This window comes from Sinohyriopsis cumingii, chromosome 7, assembly GCF_028554795.1.
Source record: "Sinohyriopsis cumingii isolate HCF-2022 chromosome 7, ASM2855479v2, whole genome shotgun sequence".
Lineage (NCBI taxonomy): Eukaryota > Metazoa > Mollusca > Bivalvia > Unionida > Unionidae > Sinohyriopsis > Sinohyriopsis cumingii.
The window spans coordinates 46,775,286-46,795,581 of record NC_142967.1 but is presented as its reverse complement, the minus strand read 5'-3'; the positions used below and the strand labels follow the sequence as shown (position 1 = coordinate 46,795,581).

At 36.0% G+C, this 20,296-nt stretch overlaps 1 protein-coding gene across 1 annotated transcript in view; it reads left to right on the top strand.

Moving 5' to 3' along the window:
* LOC149795143 (E3 ubiquitin-protein transferase MAEA-like) overlaps positions 1-20,296 on the top strand; it is a 53,647-nt gene that overhangs the window by 20,670 nt on the left and 12,681 nt on the right. The window contains exons 3-8 of the mRNA XM_089964863.1: positions 4,780-4,983; positions 7,989-8,111; positions 9,240-9,316; positions 11,046-11,154; positions 15,134-15,267; positions 16,184-16,379. Coding sequence (XP_089820989.1) covers positions 4,780-4,983; positions 7,989-8,111; positions 9,240-9,316; positions 11,046-11,154; positions 15,134-15,267; positions 16,184-16,379 — 843 coding nt within the window. The remainder of the gene's footprint in view (positions 1-4,779; positions 4,984-7,988; positions 8,112-9,239; positions 9,317-11,045; positions 11,155-15,133; positions 15,268-16,183; positions 16,380-20,296) is intronic.

Here is a 20,296-nt window from a genome sequence, read left to right as displayed (position 1 = left end):
GTTTGGTCTCATTGAAAACTGCCCTGAGTTAATTTCTGTCATACCTGTTGCTCTGAATTCCTGGTTGTGACATTGCTGAGTTCAAAGCAAACAAAGGTGTCTTGACTCGGACGCAGAATTCCTTTTGAATTTATCTGCAAACAGGCCTTTTCATAATGGTTACACAAAAGACAGGCAGTTTTTTTCTGTCCAGAATCGGGTGTATTGTAGAAACCTTATGTGATATGTATTAACATATCCAGGTGCTGTCACTATGAAGTAAATATAAGAAAATGTGTGTATACACAAACCACGAAACATCAGCAAATCCCCCCCCCCCATGACAAAATACTTATATAGTTTTCCAGTAAATTTCATGTGATAGGAAAGGATAAGATTATTGAAAAGAATCCAAGACCTTTGGAAAGCTTTGGCTGTTTGTTTATGACCTGCTGTAAATTGACAGTGAGTGCTGACTTTTGGAGAACTGCTGTGATCTGAATAATTTTGTCATACTTAATAAATTTACTTTCCAATATACCATTTTCTTTTTGTATTAGAAAAGAGGAATTTTTTGATCCTCTAGTCGTGCAAATTTGATCAGTTTTAAAATATTCATTCAGGGATTATTTTATGGACAATCAAAGTGACATAGTACTTTTCCCCATGCTCTTTTATGTAATGACCATGTACTTGTGGATTGATATTCAACCAAAACCAAGAAAGTGCATACAATTTTATACATTGTTTACTGACTCTGGATTACTTCAACCCTAAAATGTGTTTAAAAAACTAAAAAAATGTTTTAAAAGTTAAATGTTCTTGCATATCACAAGCATTCATCATTAATTTGTTGTTTTTTTAATTGCTTGATGTAAAGGGATCAATCATATTGTGAAAAATTGTAATTTAAATGTTCGACACTAGAGACAATATGCTGGTGAATGCACATACATGTACCACAAATTGGTTTTTATTTTTATATTCCCACCACAGGAGTGGTAGGGGCATATAACATACATGTATACAGAGGTCTTGCTAGGATTTTAAAACAAGGAGTCCAGGACTCCCATTTTGGTAAAAATGGGAGTCCCACCATCAAAAGTTGCAGTCCCTTCTTTCCTACAGAATCAACACAAACGTGAGTGCAACTATTTTTAGATGGAGAGGTTTTTCGTAATATAATCACTCCCTATAATATAGCTTCATTACAACAGTCCATTGACAGGATTGCAAATTCATGGTTTATTTATTTGTCTACATCCTCGCAGTAATTTTAGGCAATGGTTAAATAGTATCTGATTTGCTGTTTTTCCCCCCGTATTTTCGCAAATACGTGTCAAGTCGGAAAACAGCTTAGACCTTTAAGCACATCTCACAAATTCCACAACATAGCATTGTTTATATGTTTCTGACCTACATAATTTGCATTTTAAAGTTAAATCTTTAATAAAATACCTTGACTTTACCTTCAGTGATTTGTATATTTTTTCTGAAAATATTTGCCCTATGATTTACGAAAACAGATATCTAATAAACTGGTACATCCCAGACTTAGCGAAGTGTGGCGTTCTGTCGTATTGGGGTGGGGTTCTCCCAATATAATTTAATTAAATTAAATTGAAAGTTCCACCCTGGCTCGTTAGGTTAGAAAGTTAAATTAGTGATGATGTAGATTTACAGCTCTGAGCCCCCAGTCAGCAATGCCGACGGTTAAATTATAGAGAACACGAAGATGAAATTCAATCAATAACAATTTAATAAATGTGATAATTTAAAAACGATAACTTCCAATCACTCGTCTTTCCCTCGACCAAGTGACAGCCTAATTCATCCCGTGATTTACAGTGTGAGTTTGATTTTCACCCTGTCCTTGCATCTACTCATCTATTCCCGCTGATTCTTCCTTCTTTCCATCCCTCTAACTCCTTCTTTGTCTCTGTTTCCTCTCTACTATCTCCTCCAGCTTCGCTCCAGACTTCAACTTCTCCTTTTCCTCTCTATTATCTCCTCCAATTCCGCTCCCAGACTTCAACTTCACCTCTTCTCCTTCCTTCCTTTCCTCTGTCTCTCTATCCGAGACAACGGGACCAAACTTTAACTGGTCTGTCCCTCAAAGCTTCCTGTGAAAAACCACAAGGCATTAACAAATGTTTAATCGAACCTCACCTCACACTATAACGACAATTAACCATCAGACAGCTGTCACTGTTTCGGCCACGCATGCATACACATCGAAATTCCCACACACTTCTTGCTGGGTAAACAATGGCGTAATAACACAGTATCAGCGAATGGTTATACAGACATCAATACATTGCGTCACGTCAGTATATACACATATATATTTAATCTCATCGTACTACAATCTGACAAAATCAGACGCATGTCTGTACATTACAAATATTCAACAATGGCAAAATCTATAATCATATGAACATATGTGTTAGTCTACTATAAAATACCCACATAGTAAATTACAATATTAACTCTTACGACGGCTGGCAAGCTATATAATTCTTTACAAATATCAACTCATTTCAAAATATGCAAACATATTAACAAAACAAACAACTCATTCCTTCAAAATATGCAAACATATTAACAAAACAAAGTAAATCTTCGTACTACGATTCTAGTACTAATAAAGTATACATACGACCTACAATTAAAATGCAGTCGCATTCCACAAAGACCGAACAAATATCTACTGACCTTTTGAAGCTTTCTGTACTTAGACCTTCCCGCTCTAAGATTTTCCCGCCAATAACGAATGGCTATTCGGAGTTACGCTAACCTCTTCTCTGGGTAATTTCTCTCAGCGAACTAACTTTTGCCGGAAAACGCAGGGATATCATTGTACCCAAATCAAGGTCTCTCCCCCATCTCGATTCTGATTGGGTGGCGCTGTGCCCCTGTCCAATCGTCTTAGCGGCCAGTTCAACCTGTCTGTCTGTTTGCAGGGGAAAGAAGTTAGGACACTCCCACTTCTTCAGGCAATTTCTTTTGATCTTGGAAACATTTCGACACCTAGGTGATAATTGGCTGTGTGCAACTCCAATGTCCGGTCCTTCGATTCTAGCCACAACAATCTTACGTAACGGATTAGTGCTAGCCTTCAGCAATGTTCGACATCAAACAATGACCCGTCAGAATTGCCTTGATTATACATGTTTCAAACTGGGCTACTCTGGGTCGGGGTAAACATGACACGAAGTCTGCCATTATTTCCCGTTAGGCCTACTGGTTCACTTACAGTTTCAGACTAATTTTATGATGAAATAGTGTACAAGAGGCAGTTAATATATATCCAGATCACTGATTTTAATCTTAAAACACATGTGTGTATGTTTTATCATCAAAGGATATCATGCAGGAAATTGATAGTTGCTACCTTACTTGGAAAAGGGTTTATGGTCAATCAGCTGTCAAAACAGATGCTTGTGAATGGGCAAGAGTTTGTCAGCGTAATTGATATCAAAACTAGGCCTAGCTACTGATGTCTTAATGAATACATTTCGCTACAACACTAGAACTAACCGGGCTAAGGCGAGGGGCATTTTAGAATAAAAGTATGGTCAGTCAATGTACCTCTTAAATAGCTCTTGTTCATCCATAAGAGTGATACTGAATTTTGTCAATCCAAGTAAGGACTTATTCCAAACACTAAGCTAGGCATCACACACTTTCTTACACTTAGCTACTGTCCTATCCGAACTATCAATTCTAGCAGCTTTAGCACTCTTCTGAATCTCGTTAGAATCTTCATAAGTTTGCCGTTTAACCCCAAAATACTTATCCAAATTTACGAATGGCATTTTGTCTAAGTCTCAACATGTCTTGATTCTGAGGTCATATGCACTGCTTATTCCGATACATTCGGAAATGAACACAATAATGAAAGCTGAAGTTGTTTATTTGATGTATTATTATAAATGACCGCGTGTATATCTCTGGGTCTTTCTGACTCTTAATTCAGTCACTGTAAATATAAGTACATTTCCCCACCTGGTTGCCAGTCAAAGCCTTTGAACTAGCCGCCCAGCTATTGCATCATGTTCTTTTTGATGTGCTGTTATAATGGCAACATGTATGTACATCAAGGGGTCTTTCAGTCACTGAATTCTGTCATTGTAAATATCAGCACAGTTAATTGATCAACACATTTTCCCACAAAGCAGGTGGCTGAAGCAGGACTGGCAAGTCTTTGAATTTTGCCACACACCTATTACATGCGTACGGTGGATCAAAAATTGGCGTCCAAATATGCATAATTAAGTGTTTCCAAGATCTCTGTGAATAGTATTGTCTTATCATCTGTCTCTGCATCAGGCACTGTGTTGTGGCTTCTTTTTTCTTGAAACACATCTCTGTAGTACTTGCAAGATAAGCTCATTCTGGCCCTGTTTTTTTCATCCATCTTTTGTCAAAAACCATAATACAGGTTTGGAAATAAATTTAGAAACCTTGAATCTGAGCACAGCATTTATCCTTAATTAAGATTGAAGTTTTTCATAGATTTCTGAACACTTCTTGAAGTTCAAACATAGATGCTCTGTCATTGTTGTTTTTCTCATAGACTATAAAAAAATGTAACATTGTCCTACTATGCCTTGCTATTCTGAGTCAGTCATTCATGAATAGATTATATTGATAATGTTATTTAGAGAGTTTGTGTTTATTTGTCAAAATGTAGCTCATATGCATATTTGTTGTAGAGAAATAATAGCTTTAGCCCATTTATCACCAACAATAGTTGAGATTCAAAACCAAGACCTACGATGCTAAATTAATTTTCAGGCTGATGAGAGCATCAATGAGGAACTTGAAGCAGCCAGGATGATCAAGAGGCGTGTAGACCATCTAAAAGAGGCTGACAATCTTCAGGAGTCGGCACGTCCACTTTGGCAAAAAAAGAGACTTGATCGCATGCTGGTGGAGTTTTTCTTGAGAGCAGGATATTACAACTCAGCGTTGAAATTGGCCCAGCATTCAGAAATTGAGGTGAATGATAGGTCTAACTAGCATAAGACTTTTCTGTTGCACATGTATTGCAAAGGCAAGAAATAAGTGAAACTGAAACAATATGGTACACTTACAAAACTACAGTACATGTAATAGGAATAACAGAGCAAGTGCTACAGTATGGTTAAAAAATATAAATTATTCAATCACTACCAAAAAAATGACCTTGCAGTTAATATATCTCACAATCATGGACTTTAAATTATTGAACTCCAGACTGCTAATCAGTTTCATCATGCACACTTCCCCCTCGATAACTCACGCACAGTGGGGTCCACAAACATAGACCACACTGTAAGCAAGGCGCGAATTACTGACGGACCTCCAAAACTTGGACAAAATCGCTTTGACGTCAAGAAAACTGGGGGTGGGGGAAGTGGCATTAGGGAACTGGGCTGTTTATTGACTGAATCCTCATTTTACAATCACATTGATAAGAATTTTTAATAACACGCTTTTTCTAATAAAGTCTCATTCTGTTTAAATAAGATTTATTTTCAAATTGTCCAACATGTGAAAAATCGTTCCAACTGATTTCAATAACCTTCACATGTACGCGAAAAAATCTATATTACATTCACTGCTTTTTGTTTTCTTGATGAGTCTGGTTCCCATAGTGGTGTTTAATATTATCTCACCATATAGCGAGTCCACACTGCAGGGAACTAGACTAACTGTCAGTACTGCCAAACAAGATTCATTTTTTTCAAAAACACATGACATTTATTTTGTGAGACAATCATCTGCGTCGAAACAAAATTTTTGTATTGTTCAGTTAGTACAATATTGATGTTGTGATTTCATTGGAAGTAATAATGAAATTTCTTTTCATCCTTGAGGATATCTCTTTGTGCCAGTTCAAGAATTCTCTGAAAGTCGCTTGCCCACTGGTCTGTATCTGTGAAATCAAGCACTTTATTTTACGAAGTATTCATTTCACTTGGTTGCCTTGTTGTCTTTGATCACAGTTATGAAAGAGTCGGTTAATTTAAGGTAGTTTTTGTTACTTACACAATAACATTTATTGTTATTGTGTAAGTAACAAAAACTACCTTAAATTCTAGCGGGGCCGCTAGATTTTAAGTTTGTTGGATTTGCGTGCCTTTTAACTTTTCTTTTATTCTGCCTCCTTTATTTGATTCAAAAGACATAATTAACATGATAATACAAAGGAAGCCAGCTTTTAATTCAAGGCAACAATACAACAAATACTTCGGAAGTCAGTTATCAAAACACGGTTGGCACTTTATTAGGTTCTCAGAGAAACGCTCACGGACATAGCTGTTATGGTAGATTGACGCATTTCACGTTTAATTTCAAGAGGACACATTGCATTCATGACTATTACACTTAAAAGGAACTAAAAGATAGAGCTAGAACACAAATTTCAATTGATAAAAAATTATTTATTTTGTATTTATTTGTTAAAGTACTGCCTCCACTCTGCATGACATATTCATTGATCAAAATTTCTTTACATATCGTTAATTGCGGTGTACTAGGAATGTCTTTTGGAAAGAAAATGTAAAAAAATGCATGACCTATTTTTAAATTTGATATTTCATAGTGTTGATTAAAATTTCTAGGTCCTATCTACTGTTTTTGATGATAAAACAAGCGATACATCAAAGTTTCCATTACTAGTTTTGATAATGATTTTCTTCAAGTTCAACATTTAGGGATACATTTTTTGGGTATTTTCTGGTATAAAAAATGGGATCCACACCTGACCCTGCATTATAAGCGGGTTCGTGAGTTATCAGGGTGTGAGTTATCGAGTGAGTGGTGTACATACCTCTTATACTCACTGTTTGGACATCTAAAGTATTTTGTCCTCTTGAAATCTAATTTTGGGGTTTGAAAACTGGCCTTTTAGGGACCAAATCTTTTTAAAAGTCAACTTTGTCCTTTCAATCACAGTGACATTTTAAATAGGGAGACAAAGTTTATAGATGTCACGACAGCAGCATATGTAATTATGGTATTATATTTGATGACTTTTTCAGTATGACTTTGGGTTTGTGTCTTGGTAGTCTTTGTGAATACCAGAGGACAGGAAATATACAGTGAAAAGCATGGGTATCTGCAATTGCAAGCCATTGCGTTTGTTCTAGTTTAAGCTAGTAAACAAAACCATTTTAAAAAGTATTGTTGTTCTGTTCTCTTTTTCTGGGTTGTGACTAACACTAAATTAGTGTTAAGATTGTGACACTTTAATGCAGACTTTAATTGGAAAGCTTATCTACACCACTGTCAGATTTGTTATGGAATTTAACATGTGACCTTCCCCAGTTTCTTAATAAGTTTATAGGTACACCCATTTCTAGATGTTGGAGCTTTCATGAAAATACAATGGTTATAATATGTGTGAAAAATATTGCTTACTAATTATATCTCATCAGCTGACAGTTACACTAGGCTTTTCTTAGTTGAGTTTTTTTGTCACAGACTAGAGTTCTAATTGATTTGATGACCATTTAAAGAATCATTGTCACTTCAAGGCTTATTTTGTTGAGTATGAATTAGTGATTTTAGGACTGAAGTCTACGAAATGAGGGAGCATTGGACTCATAACTTAAGCTGTAGGTCCAATACCTGCCCAGGTCAGTTTGGGTCAGGTGACTGCTCTGTCCTTGGAAAATGCATTTTGCCCCCATTGTTTAGCATGCTAAAGCCAATAATGTTTTGAAATTGCAGTTAAAATCAATCAAACTGATGTAAATTTAGTCTTATTGTTTAAATACAGTTTTCAGTTCTGTTCAGAGTTTGCAGTATTTCCTGTGTGCAGATCATCATTCACCTGTATGGAAATTTTAATTTCACCAAGTCAAGAATTGGTGCATTTTGCATATGTACCCACCTATTTCAGACTGTCTGGGCAGTTCCATTTTAAATCTTAAATGTATTTACATACAAAAGGCTGACAGACAGACAGATAATGAGGAGCATTAATGTAAAGCCTTTTTTTTTTCTTGGTCATGCAGGACCTTACAAATATTGAGCTGTTCATGACCTCTAAGGCTATAGAAGAGTCCCTGGCAAGGAGAGAGACAGGACCTTGTCTAAATTGGTGCTATGAAAATAAATCAAAACTTAGGAAAATAAAGGTAAATATGAATTATCAGCCCTTTTTTCAGGCAATTTAGGCCAGAGTCCTATAAAAAATGATGTGGAAGTGACTGACATATGGGGTAATTATCCATCTTGTAAGGATTTTAGGATGTTGATGTTGTTTTTACTGCCACAGCTTGAGTTTTAGTGGTTACATAGTAGGCCTGGTAAAAAGTATTTCATAATTGTTATAAAATGGTTCTTTTCTTTATATACTAAAGTCATTTAGTTTAGTCTGGGTATTAATTCTATTGTTGTTGTTGTTGCAGGGTTTAACGCCATTTTTCAGCACATGATAGGCTATACATGGCAGCCAGTATTAATGGTGGAGGAAGAATCCGGGAAAACCCCGGAAAGAACCACCGACCCACGAGAAGCTATTGGCAAGCTTTCTCACATACCCACATTGGCTGAATCGGAGACTCGAACCCATGCAGACAGAGGTGAGATGGCATTGATCCTTAACGGAGAGCGCTTTAGACCACTCGGCCACCCCATTAAATCTGTATTGTTGATTTTAAGTTTTATGTTTTGTTTCTTTCTTAGAAGTTTTTGAGAATACGGTATTCAAGACTCAAACCTCAGTAAACCAAAATTCCTTTGAAACCAGATCATGTTTCTTAATACTGAGCTTTTCCTTCTTTAATTTTAGTAAATTTTAAATTGGTAAACTGAAACCTTTTGACACTGGAAACTGAAAGGAATTCTTGGTCCCTAAATGCAGTTCTATCCAAAAAATGAGGCACATGAAACTTAAAATTCATACTCTTTAAATTATCCAAAGCCCTACATAGTGTAATGAAACTACCCAAAACCCTGCATAATGCAATAAAACTACCCAAAGCCCTGCATAGTGTAATAAAACTACCCAAAGCCCTGCCTTATATAAAAAAAAACTACCCAAAGCCCTGCATAGTGCAATAAAACTACCCCAAAGCCCTGCACAGTGCAATAAAACTACCCAAAGTCCTGCATAGTGTAATAAAACTACCTGTGCCCTGCCTAGTGTAATAAAACTACCTAAAGCCTTGCAAAGTGTAATAAAACCCAGCATACAAATACTCAGCTGCAGTGAAATCTTAATTAATAGATATTGGTTATCTATTATTTTTTTCCTCTTTCAGAGCACATTAGAGTTTAATCTGAGAACACAGGAATTTATTGAGTTAGTAAGACATAATAAAAGATTAGAAGCAGTAAGGTAAGTTATTCTACAGTACTTGATATTGCAAAACCTTTCATTTGCATTATAAATCAGCAGACATTAATGAAGCTATCCTTTTTACCTTTTTCACATTTAACTTTTTGTTACAAAAATAATTACCATATGTACTTGCTTATAAAACAAGTCCAAGTGCAAACTGCACAGACCCAGATCTGCTGTAGCATAATGTGCCAGCTGATCTGTCAGTGCAGTTTGTTAGGAGTAATCAGTAGAACAAACAAGATAGATCCTGATCTGCAGGTGCATGATGTTATGGCAGATCAGCATCTTTGTTGAGTGAAGATTCACTTGACTTATAAGCAAATTTATATGATACATTTAATTTAGAAAATGGACAAATGAACTTCAAAGTATTACTGAATGTTGAAGTGATACTTTGCTTAATATTTGATCCTCATACTCTAGCAAAGTACTGTGGATATTATGATACTCAAATCCTGTCTGTCTATCCATTCATTCGTCTTGAGAAGTTCATTAGCACAATTGCACAGAAACGTCTAAACATAAACAAATGAAATTTTTCAAGGGTTCTCAATAGTTTAAAAACTGAAGGCTTGTTTGACCCTTGATCCTATAATCCCAAAACTATAGGGAAAAAAAACTTACTGTCAGATATTGTACATTTAGTTGTTAACAAATGCTTCTAATGTAACAAAATTTATTCCATCTTGTTATTTAATTTCAAGTAATTCCAGAGCTTTAAATAAATCACTGAGAATAATATCTGGTAAGTTCTTACTGAATGATAGAATAATTAAAACACCCAAATTAGAAATTTTTTCACCGATTGAAGCTTATTAATCAGCAATGAAACACATTTAAAGTTTCTCTACTTTTCTTTCACAACTGACTTTGCAAGCCACATTATTTTCCAGTTTCTCTAATTGATTATAATTTGATGGGCAATCAACAAACTGCCGATGTTTGATCTAAAATGAATCCAGTGAAGTCAAACATTGACTCTTTCTTCCTCTATCATAAATGTCAAGGATAATCACAAAACAGTCTAACCCAGAATTAAATTATGCACACCTAAACATGACAAAAGAGACCTGTTAGATCTTCCCAATTCATACTGATCTTCCAAATGTGTGATATTATTGGCCATTAAGGTGTAAACAGCAGTCTAACAAATGTCAATAACAGGTACATGTAGTAAATTTGTTATTGACAGTGCATAAGAACTGTTCAGGAGGCAAATCAAGAGTAATTAAGACCAATGCTCTTGCACAAATCATGCATCATAAAAACACACGCATAGGAATTTCCATGCATTAGAAAGGGGTCACATTTAAATACCATGTATCAAAAACCAATGATATACATGTGTTGAAAATCCTGTTTGCAGACATATTTGTATGCATATGTATGTGACCCAATTAAATTTTCAATCTTGGTTTAGCAGATAGGGTTGTTTTAAACTGGCCCTATAATCAAACATATATAAAGAATGGAATACTGGTAGATTTTTAAGCCAAAATATGTTTTCTGTTTCGTATTCTAATAGAACTCCTTTTTGCGAGAATTACCACACTTCTGGGGAGTTTATTTGCAGAAATATATTATTCAGACTCAGAATTATCAAACTTAGTTACTGATTGGTGAAAATTAAGCATGTAATATTCTCAGATGTGATATTAATACTAAATATAATAACATGAAAATTTCTCTTGTTTATAAAGAATTTTTACTTTTGCTTTTACAGACATGCTAGGAAATATTTGACATGTCCCAGTGAAGAACAGTTACCTGACATTCAGAAGGTTATGGGATTGCTAGCATTTCCTAGTGATACACAACTAACTCATTACAAGGTAGATTCTTTTTCGAATATTATTTATCCAACTTTAAGTGTATAACAGTTTGTAACCTCCATTGCAAGTACTAATCTTACTTCTGCAAGGAAACATTTTTTTAAAGGCAAAACTGTTGACTGAGAGTGATAACTTTTATCATTGGATTTTAATGGGAATGGGTAGCAGCAGGGTACCTAGGGACTGGAAGCAGATTTTAGAATGTCTCCCAGAGAAATATTTACATGGAGTAATGTAAGCCTTATTCGGTTGGGCATTAAGTTATTATTCATGCACTGATAGTAACAATGAAAACAGTAACTCTACTGAATCATCCATTTTACCCTGGAACCCAACCCAGGTTCTGCCTTGCCTTGTAGTTGGTTGTTACTATCAAATCAAAGAAGGATCCGATCCAAATCATCCTCAAATCCCATTCAGGATCTTCTCTTCCAAAAGGGAGAGGTGGTACATGCAAACTGTAGGAGGATCAATTTTACCCTGAAAATAAATTGAGGCTCTGACATGCCTAGAAGGAAGGTTGGCATGGCAGATTGTGAGAGGAACTGGTCCATTTCACCCAGAAACTCCACAGTGGGTCTGGCCTGATTAGACATAAGGTTGGGACTGACAAATTCTCAGAGGATCCATTTCATTCTGAAACTCCACCAAGGGTTTATTCAGCCTGGGAAAGTTGGTATAGGCAGATTGTGAAAGGAACTAGTCCATTTCACCTGAAACTCCACACAGCTTTACCTTGTCTAGGAGGAGGCATGGCAGAGGCAAATTGTCAGAGGTACTGGTCAAATTCACTGGGAAACTTAACCAAGACACTACCTTGCATAGAAGGATGATTGGCACAGGCAAATTGTGAGAGGTAATGGTTCATTTCTTTTTAAACTCCACCCAGGCTTTACCTTGCCTATAAGGAGGGTTGGTACAAGCAAATTGTCAGAGCTACTGGTCTAGTTCACCCAGAAACTCAACCAAGGATCTACCTGGCATAGAAGGTGATTGACACAGACAAACTTTGAGATGAAATGATCCAATTCATCCAGAATTTTTCCTAAGACTCTACTTTGCCTAGAAGGAGAGTTCATGAGAGGATCCATTTCACTGTAAAACTCTACCCACACTATGTTCTACCCAGCCTAGAAGGAGGGTTGGTACAGCAAACTGAATGGAACTTATCTCTCTGTCTTAAAACTTTACTGTCTGAGTAATACATATTACTACAGACTGAGAACTCTTACTTGAAATGTTCAAATGCCTCCTTTTATGAATGAGATCTGGAGTCAAGTAGAGTTCTGTGAAAAAGAGTCTCTCCTCACAGTAACCAGTTATTGCAGGCTTGCTAGTACATGCATAGCAACTGTGCTTGAGTTTCATTGGTACTAACATTGAGTATTGACTAGTCTCAAAACTGACTTAATAATTTTAAAATAAAGGAGTGGAAAAGGCATTTATACTGCTTTTGTACTGGTATTTTTCATGCAGTACTGAAGGAAAGGCAATGTGACTCTTTTTATATTCTGTGTAGCATATGTACAAATGTCATTCATTTTTCTTTAAATGTTTTTATCAGATTTCAAATAAATGTTGACAACAAGTTCACTGTGATAATATCACACAGTTTCATGCACACTTTGTCAGACACTTTGTTCTGAAGTTCAGTATGCCTTTTATTATTTTAAGTTATTGAGATTTAACGATGATCAGTTGTGAAATGATGGAGTATTTGACATTTGGGAATTTTTTAATTTTGACATGGCTTATTGTTCAAGAAATCAGAAGTCACTAACATTTTATATTGGTTGTTGTGCATTTTATTGTGCTACTCATAGTGGTATATATATATATAAAAAGTGTAAAGACTCTATGGTCTTAAATTAAGTAACAACAAAGAATGAAAAACAACAAGTTTTTTATCATTGAAAATGTAATTTAAATCACTAAAATACCTAGTGACAAAGTTATAATAACTAACAGTATGGTGAAAAAAATCTTAAACTCCTAAATAGTTCTTTCAAGTCCAAAAAAGTATTGAGTTATCCAAATGAGATCCAATGGTATTCCAAATGATGGTCAGAAATGTACTTTTGTACCAACAGTACAAAAGAATCACTAAGACATAATCCCAAATGTCTTTAAATGAATTCGCAACATTTCAGTTATAAATCCACAAAGGACTAGACATGCATCATCTGTGCTATTCTCAACCAGTTAAGTAATTAGTGAAATAGTGGTTTTTTATCTGTTTATCTCTGATTGCCTATCCTTTTAATTGACAGCATGTAATTGCTGTATAACCTGCCCTGAAGATAGATTTACATGGACTCTTAGCTGGACTGTTTACTGTTTATACAGACTACATGCTGTATATGTATTGTGGTAGTAAAGAAAAGTATGTTCCTGCCCCCCCACCTCCAAGATTGTTGGAAATTGTGTTTTCAAAACATGACGGTGTTAGGGGTTTGAGAGTTAAAAATTTGCGTGGCACATCACATTATGGTGGATATGGATTGTATTTTTAAAAATGTGATTTCCCAGTAAATCTAGAGAGGGAGAGAGAAGAGAGAAAGATTGATTGATTGATTGATACTGCAGTATATGGCCATAACCTGATTCACACAGCTTCATGCTAAATACTGATGGAATACTATTAACCATGGACATTTTTGTATGGCTAACTGTGGTAGAAGCAACTAAATGGTAAAAATAGAGATAAACAGACACCTTTCTTCAGATCACTTAATTGGCTGACAATAGCTCAGGTGATTTTGTTTGCTATTCCTTTGAGGACTGCTGTGGGAGAGCCCATCATGCTAATTATTTCAGGTTTGGTCATTTGGAGATAGGTATTGAAGAAAGTAAAGTTAATTATATTTTGTTGCCTTGAATAACAGTATTTCAGCCATCTTTATTAAAGATTATTGACTAGTTTACTATCAGAAACAACATCTGTTTCAAATCAGATTTGACTCCATACATCAAATGCAAAACATTATTTTGGTACCTGAAATGGTAAAGCTAGCAGAGTGAAAGTGTTGTTTCCTTTTTGAAGGCAAATGTCAAAATGCAGCTGTGATTTAGGGAAGGATGTGCCATTTGAGAAACAAGCAAAACCCAGTAAAACTAAACTTAAAACTCCTGGGTTACAGACTTGGACTTTAAGAAGCTAAGCAACAGGAGTAAGCATTTATACTGTGTACATACTGGAAATGCCATATTGACATGAGTCATTCTGGAGTAATGCATACTGTATCCTTTTACATTGGGATGGATTCAGAAAGAATTTTTAATGCCCAGGAAAATTCAGGATAGTTTGCAATTATACTTGCATCATCTTCAAATCCTTCAGTGAACTACTGAGAGTAGCAAAAGTCAGCAACAACATGATAATACTGTAATGGATGTTAAGGGTAGAAACTATGATTTTTTTAGTGGGTAATCAAGTGCCTCTTTTGTTGTGTGTGTGTGTGTGTGTGTTGATAAAAGACAGTGATACATTTACAAGTTATTTTTTGTTTGGATGTGTATAAAATGCTTCAAACATTTCATTTTCTTTTCTTTCAGGTTTTAATATTCAGTCATTTTCTAGGTGAGGTTATATGAGTAGATAATTGTATAACATTGCTTATTTGAAATATATGCACTCTTGGGGCAACAAGGTACTCAGCACTTGCCACCCCACCAATGTTGACTGGATGGTTGGTAGGTATGTAAAGTGATGTCATGTTAAATGATCATGTACAGAAAGCATTGACCTGAGAAAAACTGACACCTTAAAGGTGCAAAACTTTATTTTCATATTTTTCTTTTATGATTTGCACTGGAATCGGAAATGTTGCTATAATCATAAGATTTCATATTTACAAGACTTGTTTACCAATATCAGCAGTGGAATGATCAACATCACTTATTGTAGACTTGAGTCTTTCCGTTTGTATGCTATTTCTGTCATTTGTCCTCTATCCAGCATCTTTACTTTTTTTAACAGGATTTGATCAATCCAGAGAGATGGAATGACCTTGTTCAGCAATTCCGACAGGAGAACTTCAAGCTTCATCAGCTGAATAGTGACTCTGTGTTCACAGTTACACTCCAGGCTGGTCTTTCAGCACTCAAAACACCGTATCCTTCATCCATTTTGTTGTGAGAGTTTGCATATACAGGATTATGTGATTGATTAATGATATTTCCCATTTTTAACATTGTATACATATAGTTTTTCACAACATTTCAAATTGCCGCCTGACTGGCGACCCAAAGCTAGAAAAAATAGTGAAAATCATGCACCAGATTTTCAAGTCATAACTTTGTTTCTTCATTAAATCCCACCTCTAATTCAGAAAATGTGCCTCCCCCCTTTTTCTTTTAAATGGAGGAGAGAATTCTTCCACTTGCCTTGCCCAGATTTTGTTCTGAATAGACCTTCCTAATTTAGCTATGTGGGAGAGATAATTAGGTCTGACAGTTAAACATAATTTTATATGATAACAAGAAGTTTGGTTATTCCATTGTAGTGAGTTATTTGAAAATAATAAGCATAATTGCACCATATTATCTTTTGTATTTAAATTAAATTTGACAATGATGATTATGTCTTGGATGTTGTGAGTTCAGAAGTTCTTAATTGGTTTTGGTAATTAAAGGTATAATAAATCAAATGCCTAGATGTAGTTTAATTTCTTTGCTCAGAACCCTTTTTACTGCCCTAGTTTTCTCAACGGATTTTTTCACTTGTTTATCTTTTGGGTCTGTTGGGTAGGTCACCCTATTCATAAAGGCCATTTTTGGACAGTTTTCAGGGTATCTACTATATAGGTTTGATTGTATACGTCTTTTGCATGTATTTGTAAATTTTGTGGAAAAATATTAAATATTTTCTCAAAATATGATCCAAAGCTTCCCATAGTTACTGGTAATCACATTATTGGCTGTATGTAGGGGAAAACCTATCTTCAAAAACTTCAAAGTGCTTGTCTGCTTTTAAAATGATTGCTTTTAAAATGATTGTATGTACATATGTTTCCTTGACTGTGTTCAGTCACTGTTATAAGAGTGAAGCTTCTGGGAAGAATGCTGAATGCCCAGTTTGCAGTCGGCATCTCAATGAGCTGGGAAAGGAGCTGCCATACTCTCACTGTGCCAATTCGAAACTGATATGTTACATCTCGGGACAGTCTCTTAATGAGCATAATCCTCCAATGATGCTTCCTAATGGTTATGTGTATGGATATAGTGTGAGTATTATTTTCAACATTTTTATTGCTATAATCGTGTTAAATAACTGTAAATTTCAAAGTTTTCAAAATATTATGTTTATGTAAAAAGTTTCGATTTACAGAAGATACTGGGTTTTCAAAACTATTAGAGTAGTTTGGAAGTAAATGCTTCCTACCTACAAGTTGCAGAGCACCAGGAGAAAACTCCATTTTTAACACACAGGCTAGGGATCAGTGACTTCTTCTTATATACTTGTGAATCCAGACCACCCAAGCTAAATATTAGCTATCAAAAAGCAAAAAGTTTTTTTCCGATATATATTAGAGGGATTGGTGCCATTTCATTAGTATCTTTAGTACCTACATTACTACTTCCATTTGTGCTAGGAAGCACGTTCTTGTTAAGTGGTATCTTTTGAAATTGTGAGTGAGTTAGAGAAGTTTTTCACACAAGGCAAGTATACTTTTGTCGGCTCCATCTATATTTCAGTTTTTTTTCTCCCATCTTAATTTACCTCTCTGGTGGTTTAGAGGTTAGAGCATCCGCCTTGGATGCGGGAGGTTGTGGGTTTGATCCCTGGCGGAGTCATACCAAAGACTTACAAAAATCATATTAACAGCTGCCTTGCTTGGCGCTCAGTATTAAGAGGTTAGTGTTAGGACTGGTCGGCCTGGTGTCAGGATAATGTGACTAGGTGGGACATCATGCTACATGTCTGCGGCATGTTGCCCCAGTGCTGGATATCACTATAAACTGCCACACTGCAAACATGGTAGCAATATGACTGAAAAATTGTTAAAACTACATTAAAAATCCAAATCACACACACACACACACACTCCCATTTTAATTTGAGACAAAGTTTCTGGCTGTATTAAAACCTAACTTCATTATGTAATATATGTGACAGCACCATTTGGGTTACCTGCCTTGGTCACTAATACTTTCATGTGTACTTGACCTATTTTTTAAATTCTTTTACTGGCAGTCTAATATTACAGACCAGACAGGTCACATGTTTAATATTTATAGCATATGTGCTGTTGATTAGTGACCACTTGACAGTAAGTTTCCTTGATTTTTAACTGATTTCACTTGTAATGGCTATCAGTTTTTCATTTACAAGTGTCAACACAATGGACATGAGTAAGTGTTTGGTACAAGTGCTTTAAACTGGGTTGTGATAACCATACTACATAACATGTCTTGAATGTGTTGGGTGTAATTCAAACTCTGCTTATGATATCTGTACATGTTGGACAGTGAATTATTTGGCTGCAGTCTTAGCCAGAAGTAGCACATGGAATAAAGGGAAGGTAAAGGAGTGTACTACCAGAGAGGAAGACACCATTAATATTGGCAGTGCTGCTGCCTTAAGGAAACCAATTTCTTCTAATAGAAACACTAAATGCAAAAGAAGATTAGGCAAACCATTTCAACCCTTGCATCGCACACAGCCCCAGCTCTACCTTCATCTTCTCATCCAGGGCAGATCTTTTCCATGATACCTTTGGGATAGATTTTGAATAGGTATGGCAGCCGTTCGGGACCTATAGTAACAACAGAGGCAGATTGTCAGTTGTTAATATCAGCCTCAGCACTCAGCTGATGCAGGGAGGGACTGGTTACATTAATATAATATCCCTAAATCTGTACCTGTATCACAGATTTTGCACCAGAAGTATGGAAATGTTGACCTTGTTATCAGGACTAGATTTATTACAGTCAACATCAAATCTTATAAAACCTACATTTATGTCTGATGAGAATAGTTACAGTAATCTGATGTTGATCACCCACTTTTCACAATGTAAGGATTTATGCTCACAAACTCTGTTGTAATAACTCAATCTAATGATGACCAGGGAAGACTCAGCCTTCTGTGAATTGTTCAAGAAAATTTTTTGTCTGCTACCACATGAATTTTGCCCAACTCCTTCTCCATTATCTGTCTGCCTCTTGGTAAAGAAAGACCAGATGACATTGAAAAGTTACATTGTTCATTAAGAGGGCCTCAAGGGAGAATAGTCCTTGACTAATGAGTCACCCTCTATAAATAAAGCATTATTATTATTATTATTAGTCTGGATGAGTTGTGGATATCTTAAATTGTTTAGAGAGGCGACTATAGGGCACTTGTGTAAAAAGACCTTTCTTTTCCCAGCTATGGCTGGTATCCAGATTTAACAGAGAATACTGTAAGACACACACACCTGTGTTTCTTCATCAAGTTACTGGATCACATTTACAATACAGATTTACATCTGCTACCTGTAAATCCAGTCCTTAACAAAGGCAAAAATAAGTCTTTCTGTTTATATAGCATATAGACAAAGGGAAGCAACTCTTACTGGTTAACTAGTGTTTCTACTTGTAAAGTGGCTACCGGTGTACCTGGAAGTAATCAGTTTTCAGCTTTCAGTTAATGCTGTAAACATGGACCGCATGGAATCCAGTTTATTCTGCATTTAAATTCAGCCATCCGCTTTTTTCAGTGGTATAGTAAGTCAAAATGTTGTTTGAAATGGTGCATACAACATTTTTGTGAATTAGGGTGAATTTATTAGTATTTTGGCAATTTATGTACTGTTCATTATCATCACACTTGTTTTCAGTTGGTCACATGCAGTTTCACAGGTGAAATTTTTCAGGCACTGCACACTTTTGTATGACCACTCCGGTGGTCTAGTGGTTAGAGTGTCCGCCTTGGAAGCAGGAGGTTGTGGGTTCAAACCCCGGCCGAGTCATACCAAAGACTTACAAAAAATGGTACTTACAGGTGCCTTGCTTGGCGCTCAGCGTTAAGAGGATAGTGTTAGGACTGGTCGGCCTGGTGTCCGGATAATTTGACTAGGTGGGACATCATGCTACATGTCTGCGGCGTGATGCCTCAGTGCTAGACATCACTATAAACTGCCACACGGCAGACATGGTAGCAGTATGACTGAAAAATTGTTAAAGTTATGTTAAAAAAATCCTAGTCACACACACTTTTATACACTTCTAAGTCTTTTTAATAACGCAGTTTACATTTATTAAAAAAAAATTGTATTTGTTGTGTGCACTTGTCTTTTTCTTCTTTTCATTACAGAGATGACAACCTAGTGCAAGAAGGTTAAATGATTTAAGGTCTTGGAGGATGGACTGGAGATGTGTCTGCATGTATAGTTGCTAATTGGCACATACATGTAATGTGTGTTTAGTTTTGTTAAAAATATTTGTTCCAACATTTTTGAAGAAGCAGCTCAAGAGCCTTTAAAAAACAAACACACTTCAGTACATTGGACCAAGACTTTTTAAACATACACTCCATGTCTGAATCATGATCAGTCTCATGGGTGATGTCAAGCTGCCTTCTCCACCTCCACCCCGATGAAGATGCAGGAACTGCAACAGAACATAACTGTATCTGTGAATACAGTAGAATTTTCGAATAGTCGCACAGGTGATATTGAGATGCCCTTTTCACCCACCTTGAAGATGCAGAAACAGCACCAGAACATTCAGTTTCATGAATACAGTAGAAACCACATTCGATTCCATTCAAGCATTGGAGTCATGTATGATCAAAATGACTCTAAAGGCATTATTGTTGATATGTTGTTGAGTAGAAATGACAATTATATATTGCAATCCCACTGGGGATATGCCTAGGACCCTGTCAATTCAGCATGAGGGCTAACATAAAAGGACCACACCCATGAGACATGAGGGCCTGCAATATAATATCACCACAGCTTTGACACTTGAGGTTTTCAGTCTTGCTTTTACCCACCAAGAGGCATGAGTGTGTACAAGTATCATTTACCCCATTGGTGAAGCCGGATGTGAAGGTTTGCAATTTGACTGGTATGGCTATTCTTTTGGATGAACCAACCAAACTGCAGCAACCAGCCAGACTTCAAGGTATATATCATCTTTCATAAGGTCTTTT